At 17.8% G+C, this 14,883-nt stretch overlaps 5 protein-coding genes across 5 annotated transcripts, besides 25 other annotated features; 4 read left to right on the forward strand and 1 right to left on the reverse strand. All coding sequences in view use genetic code 6, as the record gives it.

Moving 5' to 3' along the window:
- Nucleotides 1-1,293: 1,293 nt before the first annotated feature.
- On the forward strand, nt 1,294-2,142 carry IMG5_178360 (MIR domain protein; the record flags this gene model as incomplete). The annotated part of the gene is made up of 1 exon (XM_004027617.1): nt 1,294-2,142. A coding segment is annotated over one exon (732 nt), but the record flags the coding sequence as incomplete, so codon positions are not given.
- Nucleotides 1,345-1,374: a microsatellite.
- A 109-nt stretch (nt 2,143-2,251) lies between the features above and the next one.
- IMG5_178370 (MIR domain protein) lies at nt 2,252-5,806 on the forward strand (the record flags this gene model as incomplete). Its single annotated transcript, XM_004027618.1, has 5 exons — nt 2,252-2,396; nt 2,816-3,006; nt 3,189-3,450; nt 3,534-4,631; nt 4,710-5,806. 5 exons carry the CDS (start codon nt 2,252-2,254, stop codon nt 5,510-5,512), a joined length of 2,499 nt encoding a protein of 832 aa, XP_004027667.1. The 3' UTR covers nt 5,513-5,806.
- Nucleotides 2,407-2,465: a microsatellite.
- Nucleotides 2,408-2,467: a microsatellite.
- Nucleotides 2,459-2,662: a microsatellite.
- Nucleotides 2,461-2,531: a microsatellite.
- Nucleotides 2,515-2,576: a microsatellite.
- Nucleotides 2,604-2,652: a microsatellite.
- Nucleotides 3,053-3,104: a microsatellite.
- Nucleotides 3,063-3,135: a microsatellite.
- Nucleotides 3,085-3,135: a microsatellite.
- Nucleotides 5,222-5,253: a microsatellite.
- A 554-nt stretch (nt 5,807-6,360) lies between the features above and the next one.
- Nucleotides 6,361-9,132, forward strand: IMG5_178380 (MIR domain protein; the record flags this gene model as incomplete). Its single annotated transcript, XM_004027619.1, has 4 exons — nt 6,361-6,525; nt 6,629-6,738; nt 6,865-7,715; nt 7,772-9,132. 4 exons carry the CDS (start codon nt 6,361-6,363, stop codon nt 9,130-9,132), a joined length of 2,487 nt encoding a protein of 828 aa, XP_004027668.1.
- Nucleotides 6,534-6,599: a microsatellite.
- Nucleotides 9,116-9,191: a microsatellite.
- Nucleotides 9,132-9,176: a microsatellite.
- Nucleotides 9,132-9,177: a microsatellite.
- Nucleotides 9,149-9,194: a microsatellite.
- A 26-nt stretch (nt 9,195-9,220) lies between these two features.
- Nucleotides 9,221-9,270: a microsatellite.
- Nucleotides 9,271-9,667: 397 nt separating this feature from the next.
- On the forward strand, nt 9,668-12,206 carry IMG5_178390 (hypothetical protein; the record flags this gene model as incomplete). Its single annotated transcript, XM_004027620.1, has 5 exons — nt 9,668-10,325; nt 10,569-10,784; nt 11,742-11,825; nt 11,946-12,091; nt 12,189-12,206. The coding sequence occupies 5 exons, from the start codon at nt 9,668-9,670 to the stop codon at nt 12,204-12,206; spliced, it is 1,122 nt and encodes a 373-aa protein (XP_004027669.1).
- Nucleotides 11,324-11,473: a microsatellite.
- Nucleotides 11,348-11,478: a microsatellite.
- A 124-nt stretch (nt 12,207-12,330) lies between the features above and the next one.
- Nucleotides 12,331-12,377: a microsatellite.
- A 152-nt stretch (nt 12,378-12,529) lies between these two features.
- Nucleotides 12,530-13,290, reverse strand: IMG5_178400 (hypothetical protein; the record flags this gene model as incomplete). Its single annotated transcript, XM_004027621.1, has 4 exons — nt 12,530-12,643; nt 12,695-12,831; nt 13,056-13,135; nt 13,193-13,290. The coding sequence occupies 4 exons, from the start codon at nt 13,288-13,290 to the stop codon at nt 12,530-12,532; spliced, it is 429 nt and encodes a 142-aa protein (XP_004027670.1).
- Nucleotides 13,291-14,179: 889 nt separating this feature from the next.
- Nucleotides 14,180-14,250: a microsatellite.
- A 250-nt stretch (nt 14,251-14,500) lies between these two features.
- Nucleotides 14,501-14,546: a microsatellite.
- A 145-nt stretch (nt 14,547-14,691) lies between these two features.
- Nucleotides 14,692-14,735: a microsatellite.
- Nucleotides 14,692-14,741: a microsatellite.
- Nucleotides 14,712-14,741: a microsatellite.
- Nucleotides 14,742-14,883: the final 142 nt, after the last annotated feature.

The raw sequence follows: 14,883 nt of genomic DNA on the forward strand, positions 1-14,883 counted from the left end.
TTCAAGAATTCTTAAAATGTATTACATTTTTATTTAAGCCAATTTTCTGATTAAGCTTTTTTATTTTAATTTACACAGCTTTTATTTTAATAATAATCCCATATTAATAAAGATTCTACTTTTTATATTTTATCGAATTTTCATAAAGGATGGATTCATTTAAAATAATCAGAAGAGGAAAATTAAGAACTTAATAATAATGAATAAGAAGATGAAATTAAGGAGTAATTTCAAAAAGTTTTTGTTGAAATTCGACAGCCTGCCGAAGATGACGCTTTTAAATTTTACAAAGCGACCCAAAGTGAAATATATGAGGCTAGTTTTTTAATTTCGACCTACATAATAATAGTTTCTGGAATTAAATTTTTATAATAAAAGAAGATTTTATATTAATAATTAAATGTCAATTAAATTTTAAGAATGTAAAAAAAATTAAAAACAATTAAAGTTTGTCTTTAGGACTTAGAAAAATTCTGTACGAATAAACTAATAAATAATATAAACTCGGAATGTGTATATGGAAAAATTAACCCTGGAAGATAAAAGTTATTAAGAGAGTAATATTTTATTGATATTTTGTGTGATTTTCTCAGTGAATTAATGTAAGAAAGTGAACTTAAATAACTACAGAAAATACTTAGGAACGAAAAAAGGATTATCTTTTTAAAAAAAATTAAATTAATATTAAAAAGAAACCGAAATATATCTCTTAAATGTATCGAAATTTAATTAAAATAAGAACAGAATCTTCCAAAACTCCAATAAGATATTCTAAAATAAAAACACGAAATTTTAAAAATAGGCTATCTTTTATTATCACAAATGTGTTCCGAAAACAGTGAAAATTAGCGTTATTTTTACTCTAAGAAAATAAATATATTATAAAAACATATAAAATATTCTCCTGAAGCCCTATTTTCTATTAAAACCATAATTTTGAAAAACGAACATATAATCCACAATATTTGCTAAGATATTCATTTCGCTGATAAATAATTTAGAAATCATAATCAAAAATAATTATAAAGTCTTGTTTTTTTTAATAATCCGGTTTTTTGTAATGAGATAAACGACTCGAATTTTCTCGTTTATATTATAAACCTTCTGAACTCCAAAAATATTAAAAAATACAAAAAAAAATTACATTTTTTAGATTTCTTCTAACACTTATGTTCTTATAATAATAAAGGAATTCAAGTAAATTAAGATATGATATATAAATTGGCAGAAAACGCAAAAAACTTCAAACAAAATATATTCCTGAAAATAAAAACAACAAAATATAATTAATTTATAGAATAAATAGAAGAAGAGTAAAAAGATCAAAAAAAACAACAAAATAATAAAATAAAAGAAGAAGAAAAAAAAGAAGAATAACCAATAATATTAAATCATTAATATTTTCCTAAATACCTCAAAACCCTCCCCAAAGACCTCCTATATATAATAAATGAGATAAAATTATATAAAAACCTTTCTCTTTCCCGAAATTAAAATTGGACTAAAAAACTTTAATAAGAATTCCTTTTCGAAGATTTAACCCGTTTAATATTCGACCATAGGTTACATTTAGAACTACGATCTGCCCTTTGTGGCTTAATTCTGACTTTATATGTAGACTAGGAGCCTTTAAAAACTCAAAAAATTCCTTAAATATGTAGAGTTTATAAGTCCAAATTTTCCCGAAATTCCAAAAAAAAGAGTCGCAATGTAACCCAAATATGTAAGGAAAATCTTTCTTAATTTTAATATTTGATTTTAGATTGCTTATCACATATAGAAACTTTTTTGGTATAAAATTCACCAAAATGTATATCTCCTCAAAAGTCATAAAAATAAATGGCTTTAAAAAGAACATAAACTATTTTAGCAGATGATAAAAAAGAAAATATACTGAAAAATGTATTAAATAAAACATTATTTCATTAATAGTTTGCCTTGTATAGTTCAATGTATTACATTAAACTAATCTATATAATTCTATTTTATGTACTTTTTAGACTCTTTTAGAATATGATCATATGAATTATGATTTGACAGAGTTCTTGATTAATAAAAGAAATAAAAATTTTATTTTTAAAAAAAGAAACAAATCACTTATTTAATAATTTAATTAAGTTCTTGGTGTGACATCGAATATCATTAAAAAAAAAATATTAAAAAAGTAACCTAATTTAAAGAAAGTTAAGATTATAAAAAAATATTTTTGTAAAAAAACCCATTAGCAAATACTATTGTTGCACTTTTACAAATGGCGGTTTAAATAAAAGAAAAATAAGAAGAAAAAAAAATAGAAAACGAAACGAAAGCGGAAATATGTTAACTTATTATTTTCTTTTTTAATAAAAGAATAGATTATTTAGTAGATAATTTTCTAACTTTTTTCGATTAAATAGGTATATATATAATATAAAATAAAAGAGATAAAATAAAATAATAAAAAAAAATTATAGAAAAAAAATATATATATATATATACATATATATATATATATATATATATATATATTTTTACAAATATATATATATATAAAATAAATTTTAATTATATAATAATAATATTAATATTAAAATAAAATTTGTATACTTATATATAATATAATAAATATATATATTATTATTATTATTAATATATATAATGATATAATTATTATATTAATATAATAATTACAATTCAATTTTTTATTATAAAAAAAATAGGAAATTAAAATAAATTAAATGGCTTTGTATCAATTGAATAATAAAAAAACATATATAAATGTGTTTTTTTGATAATTTTAATATTTAAAAAATTTTACCTGACATATTTAAAACAGGTGTATAAAAAATTGATAATAAATATTAATCTATAAATATTTAAAAAAACAATATATTTTTAAAAATAATTTAATTTTGTTTTAAATAAACTAAATATGGAATATATAATAAAATATAATTTTAAGATTTTACAGGCAATTAATTTCCTGATTTAGATAATATATTATAAAAAAAAAACAATAACACAAAGGTATTATAATATATATATATATATATATATTTTTAATTTTTTGATTTTATTTCTTTTATTTTATTTTTATCTATTTTTTTTCATATTTTTTTATTATTAATTTATTTCATTTTTTATTTATTTAATTTAATATAATTTTCATATTATTTTAATACATATTCTATTTTTTTATTATATTATAGTCTAAAAACTTTATATTGCCATCATTATTTATGATTTTTTATTTAACAAACGATAATAAACTTGAAGAAATTTTACTTGAAATAATACTTAAACTATTTTCTTAATAAAAAATATTTATTTAAAATCTCAAAACAATCTAAGTTTTATTCGATAAATCTGAAATTCATCCTTATAAAGTAAAAAAATAAATTAATTTTAATATAATAAAAAAAAGCTATTATAAAATCGTATATTAAATCTCAAAAATTTCTCTGAAAATTTGTTTTGGCTAACAAAACTTGATTTTCAAGAAATCCAATAAACGCTTAACGACATCCATATGCTTTTTTTTAACAATTCTATAGTATAAAAAAATCAAGATAATAAATAAATAATAATAATTCCATCAGACTTTTATCAAAATTACATAATAAAATATACCACATCATAATATAGTTTTACTAGTTATTAGACTTATATGTAATTCCTAGATCTTTATTTTACATAAATTGACAAAAATCGTTAAAAAACATTTTCTTTTTAAGAAGGCCATATCCCAATTATAAACTTAATAAAATAATGCTAAAATCATCTCACAAAATACTTAAAATAACAATAAAATATTAATAATTCTTTAAATATATAATCTTTATAAACTAAATAAATATAAATATTAGTTCTTTTAAGAACGCTTTATTAAATTTTGATTTGCTTTGCTGTACATAACGAGGAAAACTAATAAATTCTATAAAAATAAATTCCACTTTTTATGGATGAAATAGCCTTTGATTTTGGCTAAATAGACCTCTTGACTTCTATATATATTAATAATAAATTACTATGCGAGAGTTTCAGTGAAACCAATTTTAAATAAGTCCAAAACTCAATAAATGAATACGGAAGACAACCTCGTTTTCTACAAATACTAAGTATAATTTAAAAAATTAAAATTTAAGAACAAAAAAAGGATTATTTTTTAACCGAAAACTAAATAAAAATCTTCAATTGGCTCCTTCCAAATCAATTTACTGAAAAAGAAGAATATAAAAAATACGATAAACTACTTTTCGGATAAACCGAATACAAAAAGCTATGCTTAAGGTTTGATCTTTCACTAGAATTAGAATTTTATAAAAATTCCTAAAATATAATCTTGAGTAATTTCTTGAAAAAAAGCACCTAAAATTTTAATTTTTAAATAGACATTCCTTTCCAATATCATGCTGTTTTAGTTGATCTTTTTCTATTATCTATATAAGGAGAGGAAGGTTTTTCTATTAATGTTTAAAAGATTAAAAATGTTTTCCCTTTAGACTATGTTTTTTCTATTTTATGTGAAAAAGATGATTTATTAAATACACATAATGAAGAAGAAATATCATAAAAAAATATGCTTTAAAATAATTAGTATTCTATTTTTTATGAAGATATATAATAAAATGAAGAAAATATTAATAATAATAGTTTTTAATTATTTTGTTCTTAATAATTACCATTTTATTTTTATTCTCGGATCTAAAAAATTACTAATAAAAATTAAGGTTTTTCGGTTCTGAAACCTAAAATTTTAGATTTAGTTACTAAAACATATTTTAATAAAAATCTTCCAATGATTGAAAGTATAACAAAATATAAGGAAATTCTAATTAAATTTCTTAAACAGGAAATAGAGAGATTTATTTTATTTTTTAAAAAAAACGCAACTTTACCTTCTTTATACTCTCAATTTTTCTTCAATTATTTTCTCCCTTTTTCCTAATCTTACCTCTTATATATTATAAATAAAGAAGCTCCTTTACAAGAAGATAAAATATAACGAGAAGATTTCATTCTTCTAGAAACCTTGGCCATTACTATTACATAATAAGTACATAATGACTACTTTTAATAAATATCATCTTTCATTTCATTAATAAATCCTTCTCTTAACTTTTAAATATAAAATAACTAAAACACATCTCTCTAAAAGCCTTATAATTTTTTCTCTAATATAAAAGAAATCCTCCCTGAAGAAATAACTAAAATTTACCAGATCCAACCAGTTGAAGTAACTAAAAATAAAAATAAAAAAAATAAAAAAAAAAATAGTACCTTAACGATATTTCTTCCAAAATAAATTATAAAACCTGGCTATCATCCCAAAACTACTAAATACTAATAGAATAATTAAGACTCTCTTCCTAAATAAAACTAATATAAAAATCCGAAACGCAAAAACTTGCTGAATCCATAAAGGAAATCGAAGATCTCTTTGAAAATAAAATTCTTTTTAAAAATTTCATCCAGAAAATCATATAATACCTTTCTTAATCTCTAAAAAACAACACTAAAATTTCCACAATGATCTTCTATATAAAAATAATTTAAAAAATATTAAATATATCGTAAAAAGAATCCAAATTATTTGATATGTAAAACCTCCTAGATACACTAGAAACCACTAAAATGGCATTAAATCTCCTTTGTGATATAAAATAAGGCTTTATGGAACATAAACTGGTCTTATAATTGATGAAATTAATGCTAAAAATGTTAAAAGGGGCTAATTTGAAGGTTTAAATGAGTTTTTTTGCTTTCTTTACTAATTATATTAAAAGTGAATCCTTTTTTAGTATCTTTCATAATACGATTTTTCGAGAAATTGAGAAAATTAAATAATTATAAGAAGGTGAAGAAAACGAGGATAAAAATAGGAAAAAAAATAATTAATAAATAAAAAAAAAACAAAAAGTCGAAGAAATAAATCTCATTTTATTGCTTATTTAAAATCTATGTCAAGGACATAATTTAAATCTATAAAATTACTTCAGAAATTAAACTAATAGTAGAAATTCTTACGATATAATAGGTCTTTTGATTGAATTATTAGACTTTTTAACCTTAAATAGTGTATAAATATTTTTTTAAAAGGCTATTTTATGTCTAGATACATTAATTATGTTAGTATAAGGGCCTTGCAATTAAAATTAAGAAAAGATTATTGATTCTAAGTTCTTAGATATTGCTTAAAGAATTTTAAAAGTTAATAAATAAATACTTAAAAAAAGTTCTTAAAATAATGACATAAATAATATTAATATAAAAAATACTAATAATTTTAAAGATGTAAATATTTATTTAAATAATAATTAAAATAATATATTGAACGAAAAAATGCATATTTGGTAATAAGAAAAAATAAAATATAAAATAATGGTTTTAATAAACTCTCTTTTAGAATGTAATTCAGGTGATTTAGTTATAAAAAGAATTATGAGAACTCTCCCTTTAGCAACACTTAAGAATAATATTTCGCTTATTTATAAAAGATATACAGAATAATATGGAAATACTTATGCAATTGAAAGTTTAGGTCATGTAAAATCTATATATATAAATATATATATATATATATATATATATATATATATATATATATATTATATATATATTATTTTTTTTTATTTATTTATTAAAAAAGTATTTATAAGAACCTCAGTAAAAAGCATAATTTTAATTACCTTATTTTTAACTTATTAGTGAAACTGGATTCTATATATTTTTTTTGATTTGTTATTATATTGAATTGCCGTATATATAATTATATTATTTTTTTTATAAATATTAAATAAACTAAAAAGTGATAAATAATCCTAAACTACATCATTCGAATTTGATTTAGATTTAGAAACAAAGTTCGAGTTGAAAGAAATAAAGAAGAATTTTATTGAAAACATAGTAATATTTCATTTTTAAAATAAAAAAATAAAAAAATATTCATAAATATATAAAGAGAATGAATTATTTCTAATAAAGTTTAATTGGATAAATGTGGGAATTTTTTAATGAATTATTTAAAGTTTTTTATAATTATGCTAAAGAAATGTTAATAAAAAATAACAAAAAAACCGAATGCATAGAAACAATGGATGAAGTAATAAATAAATATTTTAAAGAAGCCTTAAAATTCTTCAAAACGAATTCCGCTTCTATCGAAATTATCAAAAACGATTAAATTTAAAAAGTTCGTTTTATAAAACTACCTTATACTCATTATTTAGATAAAGACTAAAAAACTTTATTTTAAAATAAAGTAAAAAGGTTCTCCATATATACTAAATTATAAGGATTAATAGACAGATATAAAAATATAATCATAAAATGTTAACATGAAGAAAAAATAGCTCTTTTTTTCAAAAATAATACTTTTTTTAGTATTTTTGCAAATTATGTAAATTTATGGAGGGATGTGGCTTTTATTTTGACAATTATTTTAAATGTATTTATCTTATTTTCTTATTCAGAAAACAATTTTTCCGAAAAATAAGCTTAAAGCGAAGAAAAATTAAAATAGCAACTATATTTTAACCGAATATACAATCCAAATTTAAAATTAGGTCTAACTAAAATTGTAACAATAAAAAAAACATAATAAATATTCTATTATTTGGGCGGAATAATGATCTTTTGTTCATTATTTGTAGAAATATTTTATATAATAAAGAAAGGTCCTCTATATATGAAATAAGCTTGGTCAAGTTATAAAATATATTTAGAAGCTAAATCAAGTATTTTTATTTTTAATATATATATATATATATATAATAATAATAATGAAAAATAGATATATTTATAAAATTAATAAAATATACTTTAATAATATTACTTTCTCTAATCCGAGTAATAATAAATCCCGAAATATTCTATTATGCTCTATATGGAATTCTAGCTTTTGCAGCAACTTTCATTCATCCATTTTTTTTCTCTTTTCATCTCACAGAAATAATAATAAGGTACTCATCTTTACAAAAAATATTAAAATCAGTATATGAATCTTACAAATAACTTATTTTGACATTTTTCCTAATTCTTTTATTTATTTATTATTCCACATTATTTGCTTTTATTGTTTTTAATGATTCCTTTGATGAAAGATGTAAAGATCTTCATTTATGTTTTTTCTAATGTTTTGATGCTGCATATAAAGATCTAGGTGGTTTAGGTAGTTATTTAGAAAGTGTTAAACCTAAAATTGGTCCAAGTATTAGAAATATATATATTAATTTATATATATAATATAAATAAAAAGATAATAGTTATGAATTTTCAAGACTTGTATTTGAAACTACTTGTTATATTTCTCTTACTATTATTTTACTTAGAGTTATATATGCAATTATTGTAGATAGATTTAGTAATATTAGAGCTAAAGAGAAAAAAAAACTTTCGATATTTAAGAAATATGTTTTATTTGTGGACTTTCTAGGTTTAATTTTATTTTAATAAATAAAAAAAAAAAATTAATAAAAATTTAAATTTAAAGAGAATTGTTTGATAGAAAAAGTCAATAAGGATTTAAATAACATGTTAAAACAGAACATTACTTATGGAATTATATGTTTTATTTAGGTTATATAGATTCTAAAAAATAAGAAGAATACACAGGAATAGAACAATATGTATATGAAAAAGTTTAGTAAAGCGATTTTTCATGGTTTCCAGTTTAAAGAGCTCTTGCATTTTCAAAAGAAGATGCTTAAAAATAAGAAGAAATTAATGAAATTCATGAATTGTAAAATGAAATAGAAAAATTATAAAGTAATTTGTGTAAATTAAATGATTATTCTTACTATATTAATTCTTAAATAGAAAAAGATGAAAATAATTGATTAAATATATTTGTATTTATTATCTTTTTCAAAATATACAAATAAATTACCAATATATATGTATTAAAAAATCTTATATTTTTTTTCAAAACAAAATATATTTAAAAATAAAGTACTATTATAAAATAATTTAATCAGGGATTAAAATAAATATATTTAAAATAAAAATAATAAAAAATATAATACTTTTTTAAAATATAATTATGTTATAAAAAAATAAAGTAATATGAAAAAATTATTTTATATTTATATAATCATAATTTTAATAGAAATGAAAAATCAAAAGAATAAAAAGAGATAAAAAAAAATTATTTGAAAACATATAAAAATGAAAAAAAAATATAAAACTATTAAAAAAAAACAAAATATTTAAAAAAATATAATTAAAATTGTAAAAAATTAAAATATATTTTATATATTTATACATTTATATATTTATATATATTTTATATTTTAAAAATTGTATTTTATTTTTAAATCATTATAAATATATTTATTTTATATTTGTAAAAAATATAAAATATATTAATAATAAATTGATTATAATTTTATTTTTTTTACTTTAAAATGAAAATATTTTATTTATTTTTAGTTTTAATAATTGTATAATTATATTAAAATATTAAATATAAAAAATACAATTTCTTTATTTTATATAAATATTTACTAAATAAATAGTATATATATAATTAATAATTTTTAAAATAATTATATAATATATTAATACAAAATCAAATCATTTTTTTTTTATTTTAAAAATGATTAACAATAATGTATCTCTTATATAAATAATTTATTTAATAGTAAAAAATTATAAATAATTTTATTATATTATAAATAAAATAAAAAAAATGAAATTAAATATTGAAGATCATATTGACGAAATAATAGAAGTATTAAAAGTTCATATATTTCCTTTGATACTAATATTCATTACATTAATAAGTCGAAAATAAATAACACAAACAAAATACGAATCCTTTAGTTTTTACTGGTATCTTTTTAACGGTTCAATATTCCATATGACCTGGAGTGGATTTATTTGCGGACTTCGTTAATGTGAGCCTTTCTTGAGAGTATTTATATTAATGGACTAAAGATATAAAAGTTAAGAAAATATAGTCAAGCTAGTTTCTTATGTTGATCTTTTAGTCACTGGCCCTTTATGTTTATATACTGCGAATTTATTTTTAAGTCAAAGAGGTCTTAAAAGAGATGTTTTCTGTATAATTTCTTCTATTAGTTAAATATTAGGATCAGTTTTTTTTGTTTTTGATGAATTTTTGAATAAATTTGCTAATACTTGCAAAGGAGACTGTTTCTCCTTTACTACTGAGAATATTATTTATTTCTGGATTTTTTTCGTTGCTATGAATCATGTTTGGTTTATTTTACCTTTAGTCCATATTAAAAAATCATTGATAATATTTTATCCCAAGAAAGATGGAAATTTGAAAATTGTGCAATTGAAAATGGCTATGGAGGTAATTATTATGATAACTTTGATTAGTAATATTTATAAGGAGAAAAAAGAAAAAATAAAAAAGAGATTGAATTATTTTTTAATATATAATATATATATAAATTATTTTGAAAAATATCCGAAAAAAAAATAATATTAAATAAAATATCATAAAATAAAAAATATATAAAAAATTGAATTTAAAAATATAAGATATTAAAAAATAATATTTTATTAAAGTTTATAAAAAAATAAAAATATGGAGTAACATTAATAATAATAATTTAAAGAATAACCAATAGACTTAAAATACATTCAATTAGCCGGATAAGGAAGTTCATGCGGATATTGCAATAATAAAACCGGCAGTTATACATACGGATTAACCGCTAAAAAGATGGACGCCGACATATATAAGCATTTAATGGAATTTGGTTGGAGAAGATGTGGAGACTATTTTTATAAACCTGATTTATTTAAAAGCTGTTGTAAATCATACACAATACGTGCGAATATCGAAAAATATTAAATGAAAAAATCTCAAAGAAAGCATTTAAATAAATGGAATAGATTCTTATATGATTAAGAAGATGTAAAAAATTAAAATATTTCTATAGAAAAATCTTAATAGTAATAATAATAATAATAAAAAAACAATTAAATAAATTATAAAGTATAAGATGAAAATTAAATAAAACTTAAATCATAAATTATTCAAATAGCACATTTTCTTCAAAATAATAATTCTTAAATTTCTCAGTCTTTCAATTCTTAAAATATTTTGGATAATTTTAAAGTTCTTCCTGCTAGAAACATGAAAGACTATTTCACTAATTATCTAATGTTACTCTTTTCTAAATAGCCTTAATTACTTAAAGAAAACACTAATTAATTACAATAAATCTTTTAATAAAACATCACTGAATTTTAAGTTTAAATAACACAAAACGGACAAGTTAATTTTACTAAAGAGAATCCAATAGAACATCAAAAAAAAAATCTAGAAAAATAAATTAAGCAAGAAAAAAATGAAACGAAACAAGAAAAAAACCAAATAAAAGAAAAACTAAAAAACGAGGAAAAAACACAAGCCAAAAACGAGGAAAAAGCACAAGCCAAAAACGAGGAAAAAGCACAAGCCAAAAACGAGGAAAAAACACAAGCCAAAAACGAGGAAAAAACACAAACCAAAAACGAGGATAAATTTACATGTAATGAAATACGTAAAGGAAAGCTTTTAATAAAAATATAATTAGCAAAAGCAGATTAAATAAACTTCGAATTATATAAAAAATACTGTAGGGAAATCCATGATAAAAAAAAGGAAGAATTTAATGGATTTGAAAATTTTTTATCTAAACAAACTCTCAATTTTAAAGTAGTCGAAAGTACAATAAATAAAAATGTAAAACTTTTTTTAGGATGTTTTCATATGAATTATTTTATTGACAATAAACTAATAGGTGTTGGGGTTGTAGATATAACTTCTAATGGACTTTCTTCTGTTTATTTCTATTATGAACCTTCTTTTAAAAAATACAATTTAGGTATTATTGCTTCTTTATATGAAATCGAATATATTTAATACATGAAATAATTCTTTCCTTAGTTTAATTATTATTATTTAGGTTTTTATATTTCTAATTGTCAAAAAATGTCTTATAAAGCTTAATTTGGTCCAAATCAATTATTATGTCCTAGTACTTTTTAGTTTGTAGATTATGATGAAAGAGTATAATAATTAATTTCTTAAAAATCAGACGATCCTACACTTTCAGAAAAAAATTCTCCTTTTCATCCGAATTTACTTAAAGTATTTTTATTATTTAATTTTTGTATTTTATTTTTTTGTTAAAATAAGGAAAATATTTAATAGTTTGTGCTATAAAATACTAAATGTAAATTTAAAGGTAAGGTTTTATAATTGAAAGATTTCTTAAAATACTTTAGTCCGATTGTTTATTAAATTATTGAAGGATTAGCTTAAGTTATAGATAAAACTATTTATCCATTTTTAATTTTTGAATATTGATAATAAAAAAAGAAAAATATATATGTTATTTTTTTATTATAACATATATTATTATTTTATATTATAAACTTATTTATAAAAAAAAAAAAAACTAAAAAATAATAAACAAACAAAAAGGAAATATCACATAAAAAGTAATAAATTAAATATTTTATTTTGAAAATATAATATTTATAAATTACAAATATATGTATATATATATATTATTTATTTTGTTTTTCATGAATTGCTTATAGTCTCTTCTTTATCTTCGTTGTTTTCGTCGGAAGCTTAAACATCATCTAAACCCTAATATATAGACATATCTTCTTTTGTAACTTTTGCAAGAATTTACTTTTAATAACAATATATATTTATTATGTTAAAAATATTAATTTTTATTACTGCAATTTCATTATAATTTAATTACGCAGCCTCATCAAAAGCTGTTTTTCCTAAACTGTTTTATATATTTGCATCTACTTTTAAAGTTTCTATTAAATAGGAAACAATTTCTTTTTAATTATTTATTGTAGCCCAATCTATTATTTTATTTTTAAAATAAAAATAAATAATTATACGTAAAGGAGTATTTTAATATTCATTTTTTTAATTTATAAAATTATAAACTTTTTATTTATCTTCCATTTTATCTATATAGTCTTTTATTAATTAAATTATTTATATATTTCCATTTGCACATGCCATATCTATAAAAATAATAAGTAATTTTATTGATGGAATATACAATATAATTGTTATATACGCAATCCGTTATTTATTTAATTATCAAACCAAGTAATATCACACCCATTTTCGATACAAAATTTAGTTTCCTCAATATCACTTTAATATTAATTTTATTAAATAATTAAGTATATTTTTATTTTATATATATATTACTTAAATCTACAACAATCTAAAAAATATTCTTCATAGGAAGCGTAAAATCCCTCTTCTTCTTATTATTAGATTTAATTAAGATTTATTTCAGTTTCCATTTTAATTTTGTTTTGTTTTGTTTAATTTTATATAAATAAATTTAAACCTTTTTTTTTTACTTATTTATTTATATGCTATTTTTTTTATTTTTTTTGGTTTTATAATTTAATAACAAATTCTTTTAAATTATAATAATATTAATTTGAATCTAATTTAAAATCAAATTACTTATTTTTTTTAGAAAAAAAAAATATATATATATATAATTGAAATAAATAAAATGAATAATTAGTAATTAAATAATATGAAAATATATTTCATATAAATGAAAAACCGAAAAAGCCACTAATTCATAGTACTTATAATATTATTTAAACAAAATAAAAAATTATATTTTTTTATTAATTAAAATATATACTTAACTTATAAATATCTATAAATAAATATTTTATTTAAAAAACAAAAAAGTCAATAGATATTTTAGAAAAAAATACATTTTAATAATAAAAATTCATAAAAATATGAAAATATAATCAAATAAATATTTGGTTATCTAGAAATTAATATATAAAATCCTTAATAAAAATTTAAAAAAAATTATATAAAATATTTAATATATTAAAAACTAAATACAATTATTAAATAAAAAATTCAATATTCATAGAATAACATATATAAATAAATTAAAATTTAATACTTTTAAATAAATTTTTAAATAATAATAATAATATAAACTTAAAATCCAAAAAAATAAACTTATAATTATTATATGATAAAATTTAAAAAAATGTAAATAATAAACATATTATAGTAATAATCGCTTTGCTTTATAAATTTTAAATAATATTTTACTATAGAAATATAAAAAGATAAGACAAAATTTTATTATAAATATACTAAATAATTATTATTTATTTTTTAAAAAAGAGCGAAATTATATTAAATAAATAAAAAAATGAATTAAAAAAATAAGAACTTAAAAAATAATAAGTAAAAATAAAAATTATAAAAAATAAGAAATTTTATCAAAACTAAGATATATATACCGTATTAATATGCTGTAATTTAAAAATAATAGAGATAAAAATAAAATTAAAAAATAACAAACAATAAGCCAGAAGCAACAGGAAAAAAAATGCTAGCATCTGAGAAAACGATAATTAAGTTATAATAATTTAGTTAAAAATAAATTAAAGAATAATTATTTATTTATAATATATTATTAATATAAATAAACTTAATAATTTAAAAGGTTATATGAAATTTAAAATAAAATAATTAATATATATTTATAAATATAATAAATACTAATTTAATATTAAACTAAGAAAAAAATTAAATATTTTAAAAAAATAAATGAATATGTTAAAGCTAATAAAATAAATAAAAAATCAAATTTTATAATATAAATATAAAAAAAAAATACTAAGAAAAAATAAATGAACTAATAAAATAATATAATAATAAAAATCTTAAAGATAAAAAAAATATAAAAGAAAAAAAATAAAAATAGTAAAAACTATAATCAAAAAAAAAAATAATTATAATATATTCTCAAAAAAAAAATAATCTTAAATAAAAAAAATTTAAAATATAATTATAATTAAATGAAGATAAAAAAAAAGTAGTTGTATAAATATATATATATAAAA

The sequence above is a fragment of the Ichthyophthirius multifiliis genome (genome assembly GCF_000220395.1).
Source record: "Ichthyophthirius multifiliis unplaced genomic scaffold scaff_1120509251302, whole genome shotgun sequence".
Taxonomy (NCBI): Eukaryota; Ciliophora; class Oligohymenophorea; order Hymenostomatida; genus Ichthyophthirius; species Ichthyophthirius multifiliis.